This window comes from Pteronotus mesoamericanus, unplaced genomic scaffold (assembly GCF_021234165.1).
Source record: "Pteronotus mesoamericanus isolate MK-2021 breed Mesoamerican mustached bat unplaced genomic scaffold, CSHL_Meso_final contig_33, whole genome shotgun sequence".
Classification (NCBI taxonomy): Eukaryota; Metazoa; Chordata; class Mammalia; order Chiroptera; family Mormoopidae; genus Pteronotus; species Pteronotus mesoamericanus.
The window spans coordinates 10,114,238-10,135,262 of NW_026555135.1; the positions used below are offsets into that span (position 1 = coordinate 10,114,238).

Here is a 21,025-nt window from a genome sequence, read left to right on the forward strand (position 1 = left end):
TTTTTTTTTGATCCTGACAAAAATTGTTAGAACAGAAAAATAAAGGAAAGGAGATGAAGAGAAAGAGAATAGGAAGAGAGAAGGGGACAAAGGTATTTCATAATATAGCAACAAGATACTAGTATTATCATTTAAAGTAAATTTGAAAAGCTGTAAAACCCACAGCTACAATCATACTTAATGGAGAAAGACTGACAGCTTTCCCCTTTTTTAGGTCAGGAACAAGGCAAGGATGATTGCTCTTGCCATTTCTGTCCAACATTGTACTTAAGGTTCTAGCCAGGGCAATTAGGCATGACAAAGAAATAAGAGACATCCAAATTGGAAAGAAAGAGGTTAAATATCTCTGTTTTTACAAAGGACATGATCTTGTATACTAACAAAAAAAAATCCTGAGGAATCCAAAAAAGAAAACTTTTAGAACTATTAAATGTATTCAGCAAGGTAGCAGAATATAAGATTGCTATACAAAATAATTATTTCTATATGTTTGCAATGAACAGTCACCCCCAAAATTAAGAAGACAATTCACATGCAGAGGAAGAAAACTGAAACCCTACTTCATGTCATATAAGAACTAACTCAAAGTGGATCAAATACCTAAATGTAAGAGCTAAAATTATGAAACTCTTTTAGAAGAAAATATCAACATAAATCTTCATGACCTTGGATTAGGCAATGGTTTCTTAAATATAATACTTAGAACAATTTTAGTAACAAAAGAAAGAATAAATAAACTGGACTTCATCAAAATTAAAAACTTTTGTGCACCAAAGAACATTATCAAGAGAGTAGAAAGACAACTCACAGAATGGTACAAAATATTTGGAAATATATATTTGATAAGAAATTATCAAATTATATATTATATATTCAGAATATATAAGTAACATCTACAATGCAATAAAAACAAAATAACCCAATTTAAAAATGGGCTAATGATCTGAATAGACATTTCTCCAAAGAAGATATATAAATGGCCAATCAGCACATGAAAAGATGCTGAATGCCAATAGTTATTAGAGAAATGCAGCTCAAAACCCTAATGACATACCACTTCAGACCAAATAGGATGGCTGTAAGCAGACATATAATAACAAGTATTGGTGAAGAGGTAGAAAAATTGGAACTCTCATGCACTGATGATAGAAATGTAAAATGGTGCAACTACCTTGGAAAACAGTCTGGCAGTTTTTCAAATGTTAAACACGGAGTTATCATATGACCTAGCAATTCCGCTCCTAGGCATATCCCAAGTGGAAATAAGTGTATGTCCACACAAAAAAACTGTACACAAATGTTCACAGCAGTATTATTCATAATGGCCAAAAAGTAGAAACAAACCAAATATCCACCAACTGATGAATAGATAAATTAAATGAGGTATATCCACAATGCAGTATTATCTGGCAGTAAAAAAGAAAATTACTTATACATGCTACAACATAGATGTACTTTGAGAATATATGTAAAGTGAAATAAGTCACAAAAGACCACATAATATATAATTCCACCCAGATGAAATATCCAGATTGTGCAAATCTTTAGAGACAAAGTAGACTAGTAGCTGCCGAGGGCTGGGTAGGGATTGGGGTGGGGTTGGAGGGTATGGAAAGTGACAGCTACTGGGTCTCTTAGGGGGTGATGGAATGTTCTAAAATTGTGGAGGTAGTTGTATAACTCTAGATATTCTAAAAACCTTTGGATTGCATCCTTAAATTGGTGAATTGTGTGGTAGTGAATTATATCTCATTGAAGCTGTTATTAAAAAAGATACATGTGCATATGAGTAAATATTTTAATTTTGGTGACTAAATTTTATTTGTTAATTCTCCTCTATGTCTGTCACAACAATCCATGTATTCACTTAAAATATGTATATTCCCATGGCCACCGCCTTAGCTTCACAATGTGTAATAGACTAGACATATTTTATGATGAGTAGGTATCTTTTATGAAATCCATTCTTTTAGAACATTTAATTTAAGAGAAAAGAAATTTAAAAATGAAAACACCTAAATCATATTTTTTCTTCTTCATTGTAGTCATTATATCACCATCATCAACACATGATTTCTAGTGACTGCTAGCAGCTTTACCCCCAGGATTTAATATATTTGCCAAAATCCACTTCCTTAGAAATTGCATCATTACTTTCAGCAATACATTTATAACAGTGCTTTACTGTCTGGTAGCTTCATAATTTGTTTGCTACTGAAAGACCAAGTGTTATAGTTAAATCCATGGCAACCAAGAGAACTTAATGTTTTGATTATTTTGTACCTACCCCTTTTGAATCAATCACTCCAGGCTTTGCATTAAACTTCACTGTCTTCAATCGGGCACGTTCCTTTCTTTCCACCCTAAAGAAAATCGAAAATAAAGACTCTATCACATGACCAGTCATTTATGATTAAGTCCCTCATTAAATGAAGAACACCTCTTCTTCTTATGATAAAGCTCAAATAAAATGTGTTATACAATATTTCTGTTCCTTTGTTTAGTATAAAGTCTTGGTATAATGTCTTTAACCTTCTAGTGCATCCCTTGGAATTTCTGTGTTCCATATATTGACAGTAGCAGTGTTTGGAACAAAAAGGGAGAAAAACCAGTATTTGTAATTTAAATGCCTGAATAAATTAATCAAAATTTATTTCAAGAAATTAAAGCCCCTAGAGATGAACATTAAAAGTGGAGGTTAAGTAAACTTCTCCCTTCTTCTCTGACCTTCTCACCTCTTCTCTTCTTTTCTGTTTCCCTTCCTTTTAGGGACACCAGGGAATTTACTACCTTCACCTCAAAACCAAACATGTTACAAATAATCATGAATTTTTCCTTTTCCCCAATGTTCTTCTTCTGTCATTTTTCTGCAGATTTCATCGTGTTACCTGCCATGTCATTTATACATCACTGATTGAATGCCTACCCAGTATCAGGCAGGGAGCTGGGGAACAAAGAAAAAACATTTTAAAAGCATGACTGTAATAAATATAAAGACTGATAATGCTGCATAATAAGACTGTTGATAGCAATGTGGGAGCATACGAGTATATCTCATGGAAGGATGAAGAAAAGTGGAAAGCATTGAGGTGGGCTTCTTGGGGGAGGTGTCAGTTTATGTGAAACTTGCAGGATGAGAAAGCTTGTCAGTAGGAAAAGTTCAGATAGAATTTCCCAGGCAAGAGAAACAACATGCACCATGACCTAAGGCTATAAGCAAGGTTAAGATTGTAGGAAGATTCTGATACTTGATATATATAGCATGGGGATGTGAGGCTGGCGGTGGGGCATCCCTGTAAAGGGTATCCATCCACACTAAGGACTTGGTTCTTTCTCTTGGGGAACGCTTATGAACTACTAGAGGATATAACACAGGAAAGTAATAGAATAGATTAGCATTTTATTTTATTTTATTTTAATCCTCACCTGAGGACATGCTTATTGATTCTAGAGGGGACAAAGGAGGGTGAGAGAAAGGGAAACATCAATGTGGAAGATAAACATCTGTCAGTTGCCTCTTGTACATACCTGTATTGGGATCGAATCTGCAATCCAGGTTTGTGCCCTGACCAGGAATTGAAACTCTTTGTTCATGGGACAGCATTCAACCAACTGAGCCACACTGGCCACAGTTACATTAGCATTTTAAGTAAATGCTAAAGGAGAAAGTTAGATTGGAGGAGAGAAAGAACAGCTGGAAGCAGGGGGCCCATTTAGAAGATATTGCCGTAATCCAGGCAAGAAATGATAATGAGGTGGAGAAGAAAGAAGGGCTTGAGAAATACGAGTAAAATAAAATTTCTAGGACTTGTTTGAAGGCTGGCATTGAAAAAAAGAAAAAGACAGAAATTTAAATATCTGCCTAATTTGTTTTTAAGCCTTTCCAGTGAGACATGATCATTTCTTCCTTTGTGCCACAATAGCATTCTGTTGTGTCTCCATGTCCATATTCTCTTTCCCTTGCGTTTGTTCAGCTCTCATTGCACATGTGAGGCCCTATGATCCTTGCAGGCAAGCCCACATACTACTCCACACAGTGTTATAACAAGCTGCTGAACAAAAATAATGGTCATTGCAATGTTTTAACATGACATTTTCTTTAAATAAGGCTAGCTCTTATTTCAAAAATGGGGAAAGAAAAGAGAGAAAGAAAACTAAATTTATAGAAACAATGATTTCTGAAATCTAAGCTATTCATAGATTAATAATTAACTGTGAGCTCTTTTGTGCTTCCAGCTGAAACACAGTGAGAATCTGGGTTTCTATAGTTACAGAATGGAGTTTCAGAATATATTTATTTCAATGTGAGAGTAGACTATTTCAGTGGAAACAGCGGAACAAAATTTTTCAAATCTAAGCTCAGATATTAAGCAATATGTTCCACTGAGAGTTTCTACTTGCACCCAGCATACAACAGTTGGGAGGAGAGCAAGGAACACTTCAGATAAGGTAAGCTGCCAGCTGGAAAGATGCTTACTGAGAAAATGGCTTTGCTGGGCTCCTTCAGCTTTTCTCAGTTTTAATCCAAGAACAAATGCTAATTCATATTCATTTCCTGGGATTCCCCCCCCCCCCCCCCCCAACAAACTGCTGTTATTGCCCTGGCTTTATCCTGGCTTCTCTGCATTAACCAGTCTTATAGAAAAGATTAGTTCAATAAATGTTGCCAAAATGACTAGCATACAAAGAATACACAGTTATTTCATCAGGCTATGCAAATTCTGCATAAACCCGCAGAATTCACGTGGGCCACAAACATGCATAGTATTAGGATCAACTCAGTATTCTATTCTAAGAATTGTTGGCCACAGTATTCTAATGCCTCCCACCCCCACTGGTTCTTAAGTCCATTCTTTTCAGATTTCTTAGGATTGTCCCTATTCGTCCATTTTTAACGGTTCATCCCTTAATTCTTAAAAGGGTTGCAAAAAATGTTGTCAGATGGATGTACAGACAGGCAGATACACACAAACACATGCATACAAAACTAAATGTTTGATGTGGTATATTATTAATCTTCCAATAGGCAATAGAATAAGTAAACAACAATTTTTAAAGCTTTACTATATAGATGGCATGGTATGGTTCACTCACGAAGGAAATTGGAAAGTTTTGCTTTCTACCTGGGTTGAAAGCTTCATTAATAATGATAATGATGATATATAAGTGGAGGCTGAAATTTTAACATATAATTATTAATAAAAAATTCCTTCACATTTACATCATCTCATTTGCTCCCCACACTAACTAAGTGATGTAGGTATTATCAACCCTATTCTATGGCTGGGAATGCTGAGACCTGAAGCTTATCCGATTAGAAAGTGGTAGAAATAGGGCTTGAACATGCACCTGCTAACAGCTGACTTTAGTGACTGTCCACATCCACTCAGTTTCAGAAACAGCATTCAGGGACATTCTATATCTCCCTTAACCAACTGGAATTCTCAAAAAATGTGGTATTTTGAATGGGTCATACATAGTATTTAATGGATTGCTCTCTTCAGCAGTCTTTTTGCATTAACTGAAACCCTACCATAGTTTTGCTTTCCTATCACTGAGGCCCACATGTCTGGCCTCTTGGAGTTCTTGGCAAACATCCCTCCTTGGTAGCAGGAGCTACAGCTTGTCTTTTCTTCCTCAGCTGCTTTGGTTCTGTCTTCTCTCCTTGGGCTTCTTGGGATGCATGTGGATAGCTTATTGCTGAAATGAGAGTCAGGGCTGGGAAATAGGGCCCTAAATAATGCTATGTTCTTTTGAGCACCAAAAGCTCAAGATCTGAAGAAAGGAAAATAGCCATTGTTTGCAAATGCATGAACGTATTAGAATCTATTCTAAAAAAAAACAAAACCAAACCTCTTCTAAGCCCTTTATCTGTAATATATATATAATCTATACAATGACCTAGGGCTTAAGACAGAGCTGGGAATATACTGGGAATATACTTAATAAATCTTTGTTGATGAAATAAATGAATATATGAACCCTCAAGGAGCTTACTAGTTCTTGACCTGAATGTGAAAACTGAGGCTCAGGAGTGTAAGTGACTTGCCCAAACAACCAGTGTTTCTGATGAAAAGTTGTTCACCACTTTACAACTTTTTCACTTGGTAAATTTAGCATCACCTTCTCTCATTATTTTACTAAGTAAGACTCCTTTGGCAGAGTGATATTAAGGTCCATACATTTTTATGTAAGAGAAGGGTCGACCGAGTAGTGATGAGAAGGACTGCTGTACTTCTCTCACATTCAAGAGAGGTAAGCAATTAATTAGATTATTTAAGCAGAAATAATCCTCTCCGCCCTGGTTTGGTCACTGACCAAAACACTGAAAATATAAACTGGATGGCAAAATTTGAGCAATCAGTTCTGACACCTAGCGTCTCCAGAGACTACCAAATGGTCATGCTTTAATGAGTTCAACTGTCTCCCTCTGGCCTCTCAGCCAACTCCCATCTGGTGCTTTTAGGTTCTGGCCAACCACACAATGAAGTCAGGCTTGGAGAACTGGATGGTGGGAACATCATTTGGCACTGGGTGTTCGTTTGCCTGTGCTCCAAAAAGCCCTGTTGCAGGGAGAATTGAAATGCCATCCACATTACTGGCCACAGGCTTGCTGCGAGGGCTAGGTGTGTAAACGCTTATGCAGTGCTAGCTGTAAGCTGTCATCTGAGAGCCCTGGTGACTGGTCACTGTCGGGCAATGTATAGATGCTTGGATTAGGAGATTGTGGAACAAATCTCTGCTTGGCCACTCACAAACTATGCAGTCCCAGAAAACAGATTCTATGCCAACAGTCAGGGTTTTGGAATCACATAAGCCTGGGCTTGAATTTTGCCTCTGCTGCTTATTAGCTCTGTGGCAGGTCATTCAACCTGTTAGGGTCTTAGGTTTCATGTTGTTAAAATTAGAATATTAACACAGAGATAAAAAATTATGGTGGCCCTGGCCAGGTAGCTCAGCTGGTTAATGTTGTCCCAATATGCCAAGTTTGTGGGTTCGATCCCTGGTCAGGGCACATACAAGAATCAACCAATGAATTCATAAATAAGTGGGAAAAAATTGATGTCTCTCTCTCTCTCTCTCTCCCCCCTTTACATTCTCTCTCTCAAATCTATTTATCTATCTATAAAATTACAGTGAATGTTATATGAGGTAATACAAGAAAATTGTTTAGCATGATGTCTGAAACATAGTTAAGAAGTCTTTAGTTGGTAAGGACTCTTGGTATACTCTTGGTGTGGTGGGAAGCTATCTAGTCTTATTATTAGGGAGAACTAGGTTCAGCCAGTGGCTGGCTGTGACCCTCGGTTTCCTTATGAGGCATACATGAAGATTAAATAAAGTCATATATTTGAAAGCACCTGGCTCAATACAGTCAATGATATGAATTCCATCAGATGGAATCCATCCCTCAGCTTGCTGCCCTTCCACTTACCTTGAATACCCATTATGGACTGAATGGTTGTGTCCCCCATCCCCTGACAATTCATCTGTTGAATCCCTAATCTCCAATGTGGTGGTATTTGAAAGTAGGGCCTTTGGGAGATAATTTGGTCAGGAGTTTGGAGACATAATAAGTGGGATTAGTGCCCTTATAAGAAGAGACATGTGGAAAGACAATCTCTCAAGCCACGTAAGGCCAGCTGCCAACAAGAACGAGGGCCCTCACTGGGAACCCAATAAGCCAACACCTTGAATTTGGACCCGCAGTCTCCAGAACTGTGAAAAATAAACGTCTGTTGTTTAAGCCACCCAGTCTGTGGTATTTTGTTATGGCAGTCTGAGCAGAGTAGGACAGTACCTTTATTTATGATATAGCCCTCATTGTTCTAATCACAGGGTAGCTGTGCCGTAGCTACATGTTGGTCCCATAAATGTTACTCCAGACATTGACCCAATGACAGTACTTGGCACACAGATGTTGCTCAAGCAATGCTTGCTGAATTAGAGTTTGTCAGTCTTACGTTTGTAACCTTGGGAGGTAGGGCTGCACATGAATCAAGAGCTTGAATTCTGCACCCTGGATTCAAATCCCAGTTCTGTCACCTACAAGCTGGGCAATTTCTGGCGAGTTAACCAACTTCCTGATTTATGGAAATAATAATAATATCACTTCATTTATAGAGTTGTAATGAGGTTTAAATAAGTTAATTGTAAAGGGATAGAAGAGCATCTAGCATGTTCTAGGAGTGTTTTAGTAAATAAAAATTATTTACCGCCTTCAAAAAATGTGGGGGGAAGGCAATAATTTTCATCTTGGTTTAACTGGGATGGTTAAGTGGAATCATAATAAGGAAACATTTTTGTAAAGGGAAACATCACACACTGATATTATCCATTATGAGATTTTTCCAGATCATCTGTACTATCTGAACTATAACTCATAAAAGGGGCTAGAGAGGAACTAAGGATTGAAAAAAAAATACCCCCAATCTAACAGTACATCATATTTGTACCAGCTGCCATTTATTCTAAGCTACAGTTTTAAGGTGCTGGATGCAGTATGAAATGAGGGTGCCTCATTTAGAGGTAAAGTATTAAAGAGCAAGCTCGGAACAGGTTCATGACAGATTTTAAATTGCATTAAATAAGTGCATAAGAACTCTTTATGGGATATGATTTTAATCAATTTTTATTTATTTTTTTAAACTCTTCTAAATTTTCCACTTTCCTGCAATGAAATGTGTTACTTTTATAGACATATAAAATAACAATAGGAACATGTTTGGAAAGAATTAAAATCCTAAGAAGAAAATTTTAGGGAAATTACAGTCACACATACACACTTGTTCACACATGAAGAGGGAAACTAATGAATCCTCATGAGGTACAACACAAATAAATATCAATATTAGATTCATTAGACAAACTTCTTTTCCAGGCCAACTGTAGTATGGTTGTTAAAATGGTTTTCACCCAAAAAAGAAAGATAGCCAGGTGAAAAATCAGGAGGAAAATCACATGAAAAGGCATAACACTGAGAATTCTCCTTGGAGAAAAAAAGGATGTGTAATCCAAGAAGTGAAGGACTATTTGACATGGCTGGTTAGAATCACAGAACTGCAGGATGGGAAAGAGGCTGAAAATTATATAGTTCAACTCTCTCAGCTAAAGCTTGAATCCCTTTTACAGTTTTCCACAACATTGGATCTTCTATTATCAGAATCACCTGCAGGAACTTAGAAAAAATACAATTTCCAGGACCCACTCCAGGTGGACTGAATTAGAATCTTAGCGTGTGTCTTGCGGGGCAGTAGGGATTGAAGAGGATCAGGGAGGAAGTGAGTGGGCATAGCTAAGCTTTGTTAACATGCCCCTGGTGTGGAAACCATTATTCTAGCTTACTATCTTCCCAGGTAATCCATACCTTCTCTAGGAAGCTCCAACTAGTAAAAGAACTTCTTTTAAAATGAGCTGAGGGACTTCTGGTCAAGATGGCGGCATAGGTAAATATGGCTCATTCCTCACACAACCACATCAGAATTACAACTGAACTATTGAACAATCATCACTCAGAACTGTCAGAAATTGAGTAGAACCTGACAACTATGCAATTGAAGAAAAAAATATCCATCCAGACTTGCAGGAAGGGTGGAGATGTGGACACATAAAGATACAGAATGGACTGGTCCTACACCCATGTGTAGTGGATAAAAATTCAGGAGGGGTATCTCAGGAGTGATATCCCTCCCAGCCCCACACATGTTTCCAAGCTCAGGGTTCCAGTGCCAGGAATATAAGTCCCCAAACTTTTGGCTGCAAAATCCAGCAGAGACTCAGTGGGTGGAAGAAATTTCTGGAGTCCCAAGCAGTTCCCCTTAAAGAACCCACACATGGACTTACACAGAGTCACTCCCTCTGGGCTCCAGCACTGGGGTAGCAGCTTGAAAGGCACCAGTGACATACAGGGAGGAACTGAAGTGTCTGGAATTAAGGTGGGAGCTGGGGAACAGCTTTCTCCCATACAGAAAGGTTGGCAGAGATCATTGTGCCTTTTCTGAACCGTCTCCCCGCAGAGCCACAAGGCTGACAGGTGGGTGCCATATCTGAGACTACATTGACCTGGCTAACACTGTTTGTCTCACCCTGGAGATCATCTGAGTCTCCTTCTCACCCAACTTACAGGCCCACCTAAGCTGTTAACAAGTGACTTTTCCATGTGAATGGCTGGCATTGGCTCATGCTTCATAACTTCCTAAATCTTCTCAAACAAGCAACAGCCAGCCTCAATGAGTCCTTAGCCCCCATTCCCTGTACTGAGTGGCCCCAGGACCACCACTAGCAGCAGCAAGCCTAGATTCACGGCTTGGCTTTGCCTGGGAATCTCCAAGCCCAGCATAAGTAGCAGCCATCTCAGATTGCTTTATAGCTCAGGCAGGGTGGCCCCGGGCAGAACAAAGGTTGGGGCTGACCTTGGCCTGCATCACTCAGGAAATCCCAGATTTCTACTGTGCATGCAGTAGACAGCTACAGACCACGTTGGAGCACCACCACCCTGACTCTGCACAGCCGATCCTCCCTGAAGGGTGGAGGTTGGTGTTCAGTGGTCACAGCCAGTCCTTGCTGCTGACTGGCCTGGGTAAATCCCTCCCATTGACCTGCCAACAGCAATCTAGGCTCAGCTACAAGAGGACAGTGTACTCAGCCTACATGAAGGGTGTACCTTGCATACCCAGCTTGAATAATAGGGGAGGCTGTGCCACTGGACCCTACAGAGTCATAGCAGCTCTACCTAATACACAGAAACAAACACATGGAGGCTGCCAAAATGAGGAGACAAAGACACATGGCCCAAAGGAAAGAACAGATCAAAACTCCAGAAAAAGAGCTCAACAAAATGGAGATAGGAAATCTATTAGATGCAGAGGTCAAAACACTGGCTATAAGGATGCTCAAGGAACTTAGTGAGGACCTCAACAGCATAAAGAAAGATCCAGTCAGAAATGAAGGATACACTAATTGAGAAAAGAACAATTTACAAGGAAACAACAGCAGAGTGGATGAAGATGAGAATAAAATCAATGTTTTGGAACATAAGGAAGCAAAAAACTACCATGCAGAATAGCAAGAAGAAAAAAGAACACAAAAAATGAGGATAGCATAAACAGCTTCAAGTGTTCTAGCATTCACATCATAAGAGTGCCAGAAGGAGAAGAGAAAGTGAAAGAAATGGGAAATTTGAAAAAAATAATGAAAGAAAACTTCCCCAATTTGGTGAAGGATATCGACATATAAGTCCAGGAAGAACAGAGAGTCCCAAAAAAGATGGATGCAAATAGGTCCACTCAAAGATACATCATAATTAAAATGCCAAAGTTTAAAGATAGAGAATCTTAAAAGCAGCAAGGGAAAAGCAGATAACTACCTACAAAGGAGTTCCCATAAGACTCTCAGCATATTTCTCAAAAAACAAAACAAAACAAAACAAAACAAAAAAAAAACCAACCGCAGGTCAGAAGGGATTGGCAAGAAACATTCAAAGTCATGAAAAGCAGGGATCTACAGCCAAGATTGCTCCACCCAGCAAAGATATCATTTAGATTCAAAGAACAGATAGAGAGCTACCCAGACAAGAAAAATCTAAAGGAGTTCACCATCACTGAACTGTTATTATATGACATGTTAAAGGAGCTTATTTAAGAAAAAGGTCAAAAGTATGAAAAAATAAAATGGCAATTAATACATATCTGTCCACAATTGAATCCAAAAACCAAACTAAGCAAACAAGAAGAACAGAGACATAATCATGGATATGGAGATCATTTTGATGGTTACCAGATGGCAGGAGGTGTGGGGGAATGAGTAAAGAGGTGAATGGATTAAGAAGTACAAATATATAGTTACAGAATAGCCATGGGGATGTAAAGTACAGTATGGGAAATGGAGTAGCCGAAGGACTTACACACGTGACCCATGGACATGAACAATGGTGTGGGGATTGCATGAAGGAGTAGGGGGTGCTGGGTGGAGAGGGACAAAGGGGGAAAAATTGGGACAACTGCAATAGCATAATCAATAAAATATAATTTAAAAAATGAGCTGAAATCTATTCCCACATCGCTTTCCTTTCTCTACCAATTTCATTCTTAGTGCATTTTTCTGCAGAGCAGCCTCTCAGACAGCTTCGATTAATTAAATCAAAACAAGTAAAAATGCATGTTGCCTTGACTTTTTTTTTTGAAGTAAATGGGAATGGAGAAACACAGAACATAAACTAGGGCTGGGAGAAACTGCTCTGAATACGAAATCTGTCAGAAACCATTACAAGCCATAGTAGAATTTCAGAATGTTCTCTCAGAGCAATGTGAGGCAATTGCCTAGCAGCCCAGAGTGTAGAGAGACCCAGGGAACTGTCTGCTGAGGGGAGGCACATAGACAAGGGCATGGGGGTGGGGAGGTTACCTTCAGTTTCAGCTACACCTCCGCCACTCAGCCCCCTGAAAGGGAATGAGCAGCTGTGCAACAGCCCCTCCCCCATTTCCCTCCAGGCTGTGTGGCCACAGGCAGAAGAGATAGGAGACCAGTCTTCCTTGGGGTGCAAATGCCCCGGAGAGTTATTCTTCAGTATAATTTGCATCTCCCCCAGGTGGGTTGTGCTGGCTCCATCACTGGATCATTTTGGTGTGGCGGCACTTACATGCTTAGCTTCACTGAGGATTTTTTACAATCGTATTTGGGGTTTTTCGATGCAAGGGGAGCCCTTTGAGAAACCTGCAGCTCAACAACAGTTGTGAATAAGCATTGCTCCTCACTTTGATTTCCTACCATGTCTCTTTTCTAGGGTGCAGATGATTTGTTTCTTAAACAATATCTGTGGGGAGGAAAGTTCCTCTCCCGTGGTGATGAGAAAAAGCTGCTTGGACAGATGAAGGAGTTGGCTGTTCTGAAGTATATTCCTGCCTTTCATAAGCAGAGTTGAATAAATGCTTAGAAAAGAAAAAGCATAATACTCTCGTTTTAGGAAACAGAACAATGCAACTGAGTGGAAGTAGAAAGTGGGGGGGGGGGGGGGGAGGGGGACAGGCGTAACTAAAAGAGTGAAAAGCAGTTGTAAAGCCAGTCTTTCGACCTCACCAGATGTTTGACAGCTCATATCCCAAGCATCTGAATTTGGAATGGAGGTTTCTAGTTTATTTCCTTCAATATTTAGTTTATTTCCTTTAATACATAGCCAGCAGCTTAGTGTAGTAAACAATCTACTTTATTTCACTTTTACCTGGCCTTTCTGTGGAATTATTTGTTAAATTTTGAACTTCTGGACTAAGCCCTCAAAGTCTGTATGAAAACATACAAGCCAGTAAGCAGACTCTTGAAAATGTGAGGGCTGGTAAAGGTTTTAAGAAGACAGTGTGAGCAGATCCTCTTACTTCCTTTATGCCTTATCACAATCACCAGTTTCGGTAAAACCCTCATATGAAGAGAGGGAGAGTAGTAATTCATGTCGCCTGTCACCGCGAGCAGTTTTCCATAGACCGACTATCCCACTCAAGTAGATACTTTGCTAACAGTTTGTCACAACTTCCTCTTCCCTCATCTCCACGCCCTGGATGGCTGAAAAGCAAAGCTCTGAAATGGAAAAGGCACTCTTACCTCCGTTTGCTGGGGATGACGCCCATCTCCTCACTGTCTCCCTCCAGGGTGACTCTCCGGGCTTGCCACCACTCGTCATCAGAGGCATTGATAACATGGAGAATATCTCCGTATTTAAAACTAAGTCCTTGACTTGGCAGCCCACTGTCCTTGCTCTTGTCGTAGTCGAACATGGCTCTGGAGGAAGTAACAAGAGAAGATGTTGTTAGGAATCTCCGAGCACAGATTTAGGATCCGTTGTCTGGCTCACTCACTCCGGCCCTGAGAACCCATCACCCGTCTGCGAGCACTAACTCCCAAATTGCAGTTCACATTCCTGCTGCTTTGGTCACCAATGGAGGTTCGTTCTCGCTTCTCCTTGGCGGTCGCTGGCGGAGCTTATGGACCCCTGAAACCAGGGTACTTTTCCTGGAGACCATCATTTGTGACAGGGTGATGACAGGAGGTGGTAAAGACAGTTTAGTACCCACTGAAGATCTCCCGCCCCTCCCCACTGCAGTCGAGTTTTTAAAATCACTAGGAAGAAGGAAATAATGAAGAGAAACACGGGCATCTTTCTAACTAAAACATCTGTGTTACAAACAAGTCCTCTCAGGTGTATCAGTCTGTAGCACTCTTTCCTTTATAATGGGGAAGAATGGTTAACAACATAAAAGTCCACTCACAGGGGACTGTGATCTTTCCACTCAGTTGGAATATTGGACCATCACTGTAATTGGATGGTTGCAGAGGGTAATATAATGACATGAATAAATGCTTAGAATGCAATGATGCAAATATATACACCTATGCTTATTTGTGTGTGTGTTGCGATAGGTCAAAATTACATGAACAAGACAAATCTTTTGGCTTCCATAGACTGCTGAGCCTACCTCATCACTGCACTTACCACTCTGAATTGTAATTCTTGCTTTACGCATCATGCTTTCCCCACCAAAAAGCATTTTCTTAGCTAGCAAAGCCCAACACATGTATGACTGGGGGGGGGGGTGAGGGAGTTGGAAGCAGAATTAAAATGATGACCGAGACCTTAGTACCCAGCTGTTGCCTTCAGATGCTGACAACTTGTCTCAAGTACTACATTGTCCCCCTCCTCACGTACCCTCCTCTCTCACAAACCACCACCACACCCACTGTGCACAATTTCTCTGGAGAAGCAGATTTTGCCATCTCTCCATTTATTTCATTTTGATTCCATTCTAAGAATTTCCCTAGAGTGTAACCACTATGCAAGAAAAAATAGCTAGATCCGGGGAACAGATTTTCTAATATCACCAAGGACTAAGTATGGTTCTTTTCCTTTCTTTCTTTCTTTTTTTTTTTTTCCCCTCATGAAAGAAATATCATATCTGCTGTCATGGGAACCAAAAAGAGCTAAGACAGCATCTAAAGCTCAGTAATAATACAGGAAAAGTTGAATTACTCCAACACAACCCCTTTTTCCATTAACTCTGTCTCCACACGAGGACTATGGGGGGAGTTTTTAGGTCCCAGACTCCAGAATGACTCATTTCCACCTTGGCCATTTGCATGTTCCCTACCAAAAGTTTCCTGCCAGGAAAAAAAGGGCTGGAAGAGGGCAGAGAGTCACTCCAGACACTGTCACTTCTCTGGTGGTATGATGTGACATAAATTAACATTTTAGAACCAGTTTTTTTTTTAATGCAAAATCGGTCTAATAACTATATTCACGCAGAGCTGTTGTGAGCATTAATAAAATAACACACACAAAGCACCCAGCCCTGATAGGTGCAGTGTAGCAAAGTATAATATAGGGGTTAAAAATACAGACTGAGGGCTCTGGCTGGGTGGCTCAGGTGGTTGGAGCATCGTCCTGTACACCAAAAGGTTGCAGGTTTGATTCTTGGTTGGAGCACACATGGGAGGCAACTGATTGATGTTTCTCTGTCACATTGGTGTTTCCCTCTCTCTCTCTTCCCCCCTTTTTCTCTCTCTGAAATCAATAAAAACATATTCTCAGGTGAGAATTAAAAAAAAAATAAAGGCGTATAGGCTGAAGGGCCAAATTGTCAGGGCCATACCCTTGTCCTATGACTTCCTGCTAGTCATATAGCTGGCTATGCAGGCAAGTTACAGAGCTTCTCTTAGGACTCAGTTCTCTCATATAGAACATAGAGATGATAATAGTACCTCCCTCAAGCACTACTATCTGTAAAAAAGCCATTTTGCAAGGGCGGCCCTTGGCTGACACCTGGCAACTTATATTTTGGGAAATTTCTCACCATTTTCTATTCAAAATGACTCACTGTGCCTAAACTATATAAACAACAACATTATGCTGAACACTTGCTTCTTTTTCTGGGAGTCTGGAGATGTGCCAGGCAGAGAGGCCGACGTGGCCAGCCCCCAGTAAAAACTCCGGACTCTGAGTCTCTCATGAGCTTCCCTGGGAGACAATATTTCACATCTGTTGTCACAATTTGTTGTGGGAAGAACTGGGCATGTCTTGTGTGGCTCCACCGGGAGAGGACTGTGGGAAGCTTACACCCAGTTCCCTCTGGACATTGACCCACAGTCCTTCCCTGTGCTGCTCTTGTTGTGAATCCTTTCACTGTAATAAATCAGCCATGCGTGTGACCAGGCTGAGGCCTATGAGCCCTCCCAGTGAATCCTCAACCCTGGGAGTTGTCCTGGGGACCCCCGACATCCATTCTATAGATTGTAAGCCTATTCGCATATACTACCTCATTTATGACTCAAACCAATCATACCGATAAGGTATGATGAACACAGTGCAATCCCTTTCTGTAGATAAGGAATATATCTAGCGAGGCCTGCTGATTAACCTCAGGATACGTGGCTTAGGGGCAGAATCCAGGCTGGAGCTTGGGTCTCTTGATCCTGAGTCCCAGCCCAATGCTTTTTACTTTGTCCCCTCCTCATCTGCGAGGTGGTGGAGGTGGTCACAAGGGGACAGGGATGATAACCATGATGCCAGCCACTACACATGCCCATGGTGGGGGGCCTAGCACAATGTATCCATTGTCTATTTGACATCACAGCAACCCTAAAGGTAAAAACCCGTATTTGTTTTACAAGTGAGGAAAGGAGACTCAGGAATTTAAGGGACCTGCCCCGGGCCACATGTATACATGATAGAGACTGAATCTACAACAAGGACTACTTGACTTCAAAAATCCACATTTTTGCCCATTTCATTGTCAGGTTCAATTTCTCAGCCTGTCACCCTCTGGCCGGGGCTCATATCCGTAGCAGCACCAGGAACCTTTAATCTTTCTTTCACAGTTAACCACCTCTTCCCCTCTAAATCCCTGCATTTCCTTCACCATTCAGTTACTGTCCCAGTGTTTCTTATCCTAAAAATCCTTAAAGCTCCAGGCTGTTTGGCTCAAGGCTCCTTCTGCATGTAAAGTATAAGGAGTGGAGGGAGAAAAGCCATCAGGAAAGCTTGAAATTGGGAGCTAAGAAGGAGGCTCCAGCATCAGACTGCCTGGGTTTTGCCATTTTTTTTTTTAACTGTGTGACCTTGAACAAGTTATTTAACTTCTCGGGGCTTCAATTTCATTAATGGTAAAACTGGCACAGTAATAACAGCAGCTGAAGATTAAATGAAATAATACATGTATTGCAACACCAACTTGGCCCTAGTAGGCGCTCAATAAATGTTAGCTATTATTACTGTCATAAATGCTGTTTTCAAAAGTGTACTGATCTTTGAATCAGGGGATCTGGATGGCACTTCGTATAGCTGTCCTGGGGACTCTGTATAGACATCTAACACACCTCTGTATCCTCAGAACTCAGAACAGCCCTGGGCACTAAGTGAGTCCTCCATACAGGTCTGTGGAAATGTTTCGGGTGACCTTCAAAAGTCCTACTTCTCTAAAGTCTCAGCGTCTCCATGTGTCAGGCGAGGGGAGTAGAGACCCTTCCCAGAGGTCCCCACCAGGGCAAACATTTATTTACTGTGCTCCATTCTGTTCCCAAGAATCCCTGAAGGGAGGTTTCCCAGTCTGGCCTTCAGCAATTGGTGTCCTTCAGGAAGGGGGTCAGTGAACACTCTTTCCATGAGTGCTATTTATCTCGGACAATCTTATCCTCTAGGATTACACTGATTCAGGCTTGTCAGGTCCCTAAAAACAAGCAGCTGACACATTTCAGCAGTCTGGCTCCTTTGGATATTAATGGATCTTCATGTCTGGGAAAAATGCTCCAATGCCCCATCACCTAATTTAAAAAGCGATAAGCTGTTTTTAATTTGCTTTATGTGCTAATTCATCACAGCAACTTTGATAAAATGCCATTAAGACTAACACTTCCCACCCGGGGTGCTTTTAACAAGTCCATTAGACAAGTAGAATTAGACATGAATAATGCAATGGCTCTCCCATCCTTTCTGCCTCTACTCCTGCTTTTCAATATGTGGTGGCCTCTTGCCAGAGAAGTCTAGTAAAGGAAGAGCAAAGCTGCTCATCCTCAGAGCTGGCCAACATGTCTGTGAGATACTTGGGTACCTGATCAATCAACTTGAAACTGTGCTTATGAAGTGCTCACAATATGCTAAAGACTCTACATTCATTGTTTTACTTAACTTACTGGGTAGGAAGACAGCATACGGGTTATACGCCAAGCTTTGGAAAGGGAAGGGACCTGAGTTTAAGTCCCAACTCTTCAATTCCTAGTTGTGAATTTCAGCAGGTATGCTACTTAACTTCTCAGATAGCCTTTAACCACAAATGACCACTTCCTCATCTATGAAATGCAGATGATGATGACATTAACTCAAAAGACTATTATAGACAACAATGCATCATGCACGCAAAGTGCCCAACACCAACACAGAATGAATTTCATTTAATTATTTCTGACAGCAATCTTGCCATGTAAGCACTTTTGATCTCATTTTAAAGGAAATGAGACTCAAAAAGCTAAAATGAAAAAAGCTAGTATGTGGCAGAACCAGGATTCAAATATAGGTAGATGTGTCTGAATCAAAAGTCCAGCTTGGAATCCTCTATTAGGAATGCTGTACGTGGACCACATATCCAAGGATGTTGTGATTTGATGACCATGTTTATAATAACACCATGGATAAGACTCCAGGAGTGGGGCATGAGTCGTTTATTAAGTGCACAGTCAGGTCTCACAAATGCCTTGCAATGCATCTATTAGCCTTGTATTACAGATGAGAAGATGGAGACTCAGGTAATCCAAGCAGCAGGTCCAGGGTCACACCAGCTATCAAGTGGTGGGGCGGGACTGAGCTCAAAGTCTGCCTGCCACTGCAAGGCCTGTGAACTTCCTGCTACACCAACCCATGCGTTTTTGCAAGCAGCCCCCTCCCACCCAAAACATCCACACTCTCTATTGGGCTTAAACTGCAGTAACATTTGATAATCATGGATCATTAGTATGTTTTCTTTCCATGTTAGATTATCGATTTTGGCTAAACCACTTTGAGACTGGTATAGCAGAATGCCAAGGGTGGAGAGACCTCACAGGGACAGTGTCCCTAAAAACCGGTACAATTACTTGATGTCTGTCATGGTTATCCAGGATATCATAGGAAGAATAATTCCCTAACCCCTTTTACCAAAGATGTCCACACCTTATTCCCCAGAACCTGTGGATATGTTACTGTATATGGAAAAAGAGATTCGCAGATGTGATTAGGGTTAAGGATTTTGAGATGGAGAGGTTATTTAGGATTATCTGGGTGGGGCCGTTGGAGTCCTTAACCATGGAAGAGAAGGCAGAAGAAGAGGTCCGGGAGACAGATGCACCATGAGAAGGACTAGACTACCAATGCTGGCTTTGGAGATGGAGGAAGGTAATTTGTTACAGCAGTAAGAGGGAACTAATAACAGAGGACAAGAGACAATGTGATTTAATAGAGGGCAGGTAGAAGGCAAAGGACACCTCTCAAAGGCTCTTTGGAATAAAAACTAGTTGGCAACAATAATAACAATCTACTGAGTAGAGATTATTGGCCCCGCCATGTGCAAAGTACCTTTTCTTTCCATGATTTCGTCTTACTGAATCCCAGTAAATAGCTTGAGATATAGGTATGATTATTTCTACTTTGCGGATAAAAAACCTAAGGCTTTAATTTCTTACATTTATACTTTATCCAATTCTCACAAAAACCCTATGAGGTAAATATTATTGTACCCATTTTCTGATAAGGAAACTGATGCACGGAAGAAGCAGCCTTTTCCTTTTCTTAGGTGGCAAAGCAGTCTGCTTGCACCTCTCTTGGGAAGCACATTTAAACCTGGGAATGCGTCTCTTCTCTGCTGGATCAGAAGCTGCTGAAGGTTAGAAGCTTCCAGGTCCAGTTTTTGCAAATGCATTTATAAAAGAACAAATGAACCAGCAAATTACTCTCTCCTGTGCTGTGAACTTGTTTGGGCTGGAGAAGTCTCTGTTTCCATGACAACTTTAAGATCCAAGAAGCAGAGTGCTTCAACTTATTGTCTTTTGAAGATGGGACCTGTGCTTGATTGGAGAAAACCTGGTCCCCTCCTTTCTCTGCAGCAGGAGAATGAATAAAAACAGTTAGATAAAGTCTGCTCTCTGGTCCACCCCACTGTGCCTGGCTTGGATGGGTTATGTTCCATTGTTAAAGTAAGTGGCTCTGGATAGTTCAAAATACATAGAGGCTGCCATAAAGACATATTTAAGCGAGTCCAACTCTTCCTGAGTGTTGCTGAAAAAAATCTGTTTGAGGACTACTTTGAGTTTTAATTTGTCTATAAAATGGGCTTACTTGTTCATAAATCTCAAGTATACTTTACAAGTATACTTGTAAAGATTTAATGAGGTGATATAGGAAAACTATTTCTCACAACTGCCAACTGACAGGTTTTTTTTTGTTTGTTTTTGTTTTTTTAAGTTTACTCCTTCCATACTCTAGAGATGAGTGAAAGTTATTTCTATAAGTCCTGGGGGGAGAATGCAATATGGTGCCTTTTAAATATGATATAAAAATGCATATATAGTAAACTTTCTTAAACATTTTCCCACCATGAGGATGTGGGACTGGGAGCAACAGATCTTAAGTTTAGTTGCTCTTATTTTATAAATGATCAATTTCCAATTGTTTTCTCTTTTTGAAAGCATTCATTCACTCTCTTATAAATTTGATTAAAAGCAACCTGGAAGTAGGAAGAACCTTGGATGGCATCAGGAGAGCAGGGTTCGAGTTCTGGCATCAACACAATCTTAACTTATGATCTTGAGTGAGTTACTTAACCTCTTTGTGCTTCAGACTGCATATAATTAACAGGCCAAAATCATTCTCTAAGGTGTGTTTCAGCTGTCATGCTTTATGTCTTTGTCCTGCAAGACACTTGAGGAAATGAAGTAACTTTTCATGTGGCTGATATCAATGTGTCTCATAGGGTTGTGTCTGTATTGTGAAACTCAGTCTCTGTCATCTGTCAATCCCAGA

General features: G+C 40.5%; 1 protein-coding gene across 7 annotated transcripts in view; it reads right to left on the reverse strand.

Annotated features, from left to right (window-relative positions):
- The window catches only part of DLG2 (discs large MAGUK scaffold protein 2), an 839,012-nt gene that overhangs the window by 58,921 nt on the left and 759,066 nt on the right, over positions 1 to 21,025 (reverse strand). For all 7 annotated transcript variants that reach the window (XM_054576362.1, XM_054576359.1, XM_054576358.1 and 4 more), the window contains 2 exons: positions 13,591 to 13,767; positions 2,288 to 2,363 (listed from right to left, as the gene is read on the reverse strand). In XM_054576362.1, coding sequence (XP_054432337.1) covers positions 2,288 to 2,363; positions 13,591 to 13,767 — 253 coding nt within the window. The remainder of the gene's footprint in view (positions 1 to 2,287; positions 2,364 to 13,590; positions 13,768 to 21,025) is intronic.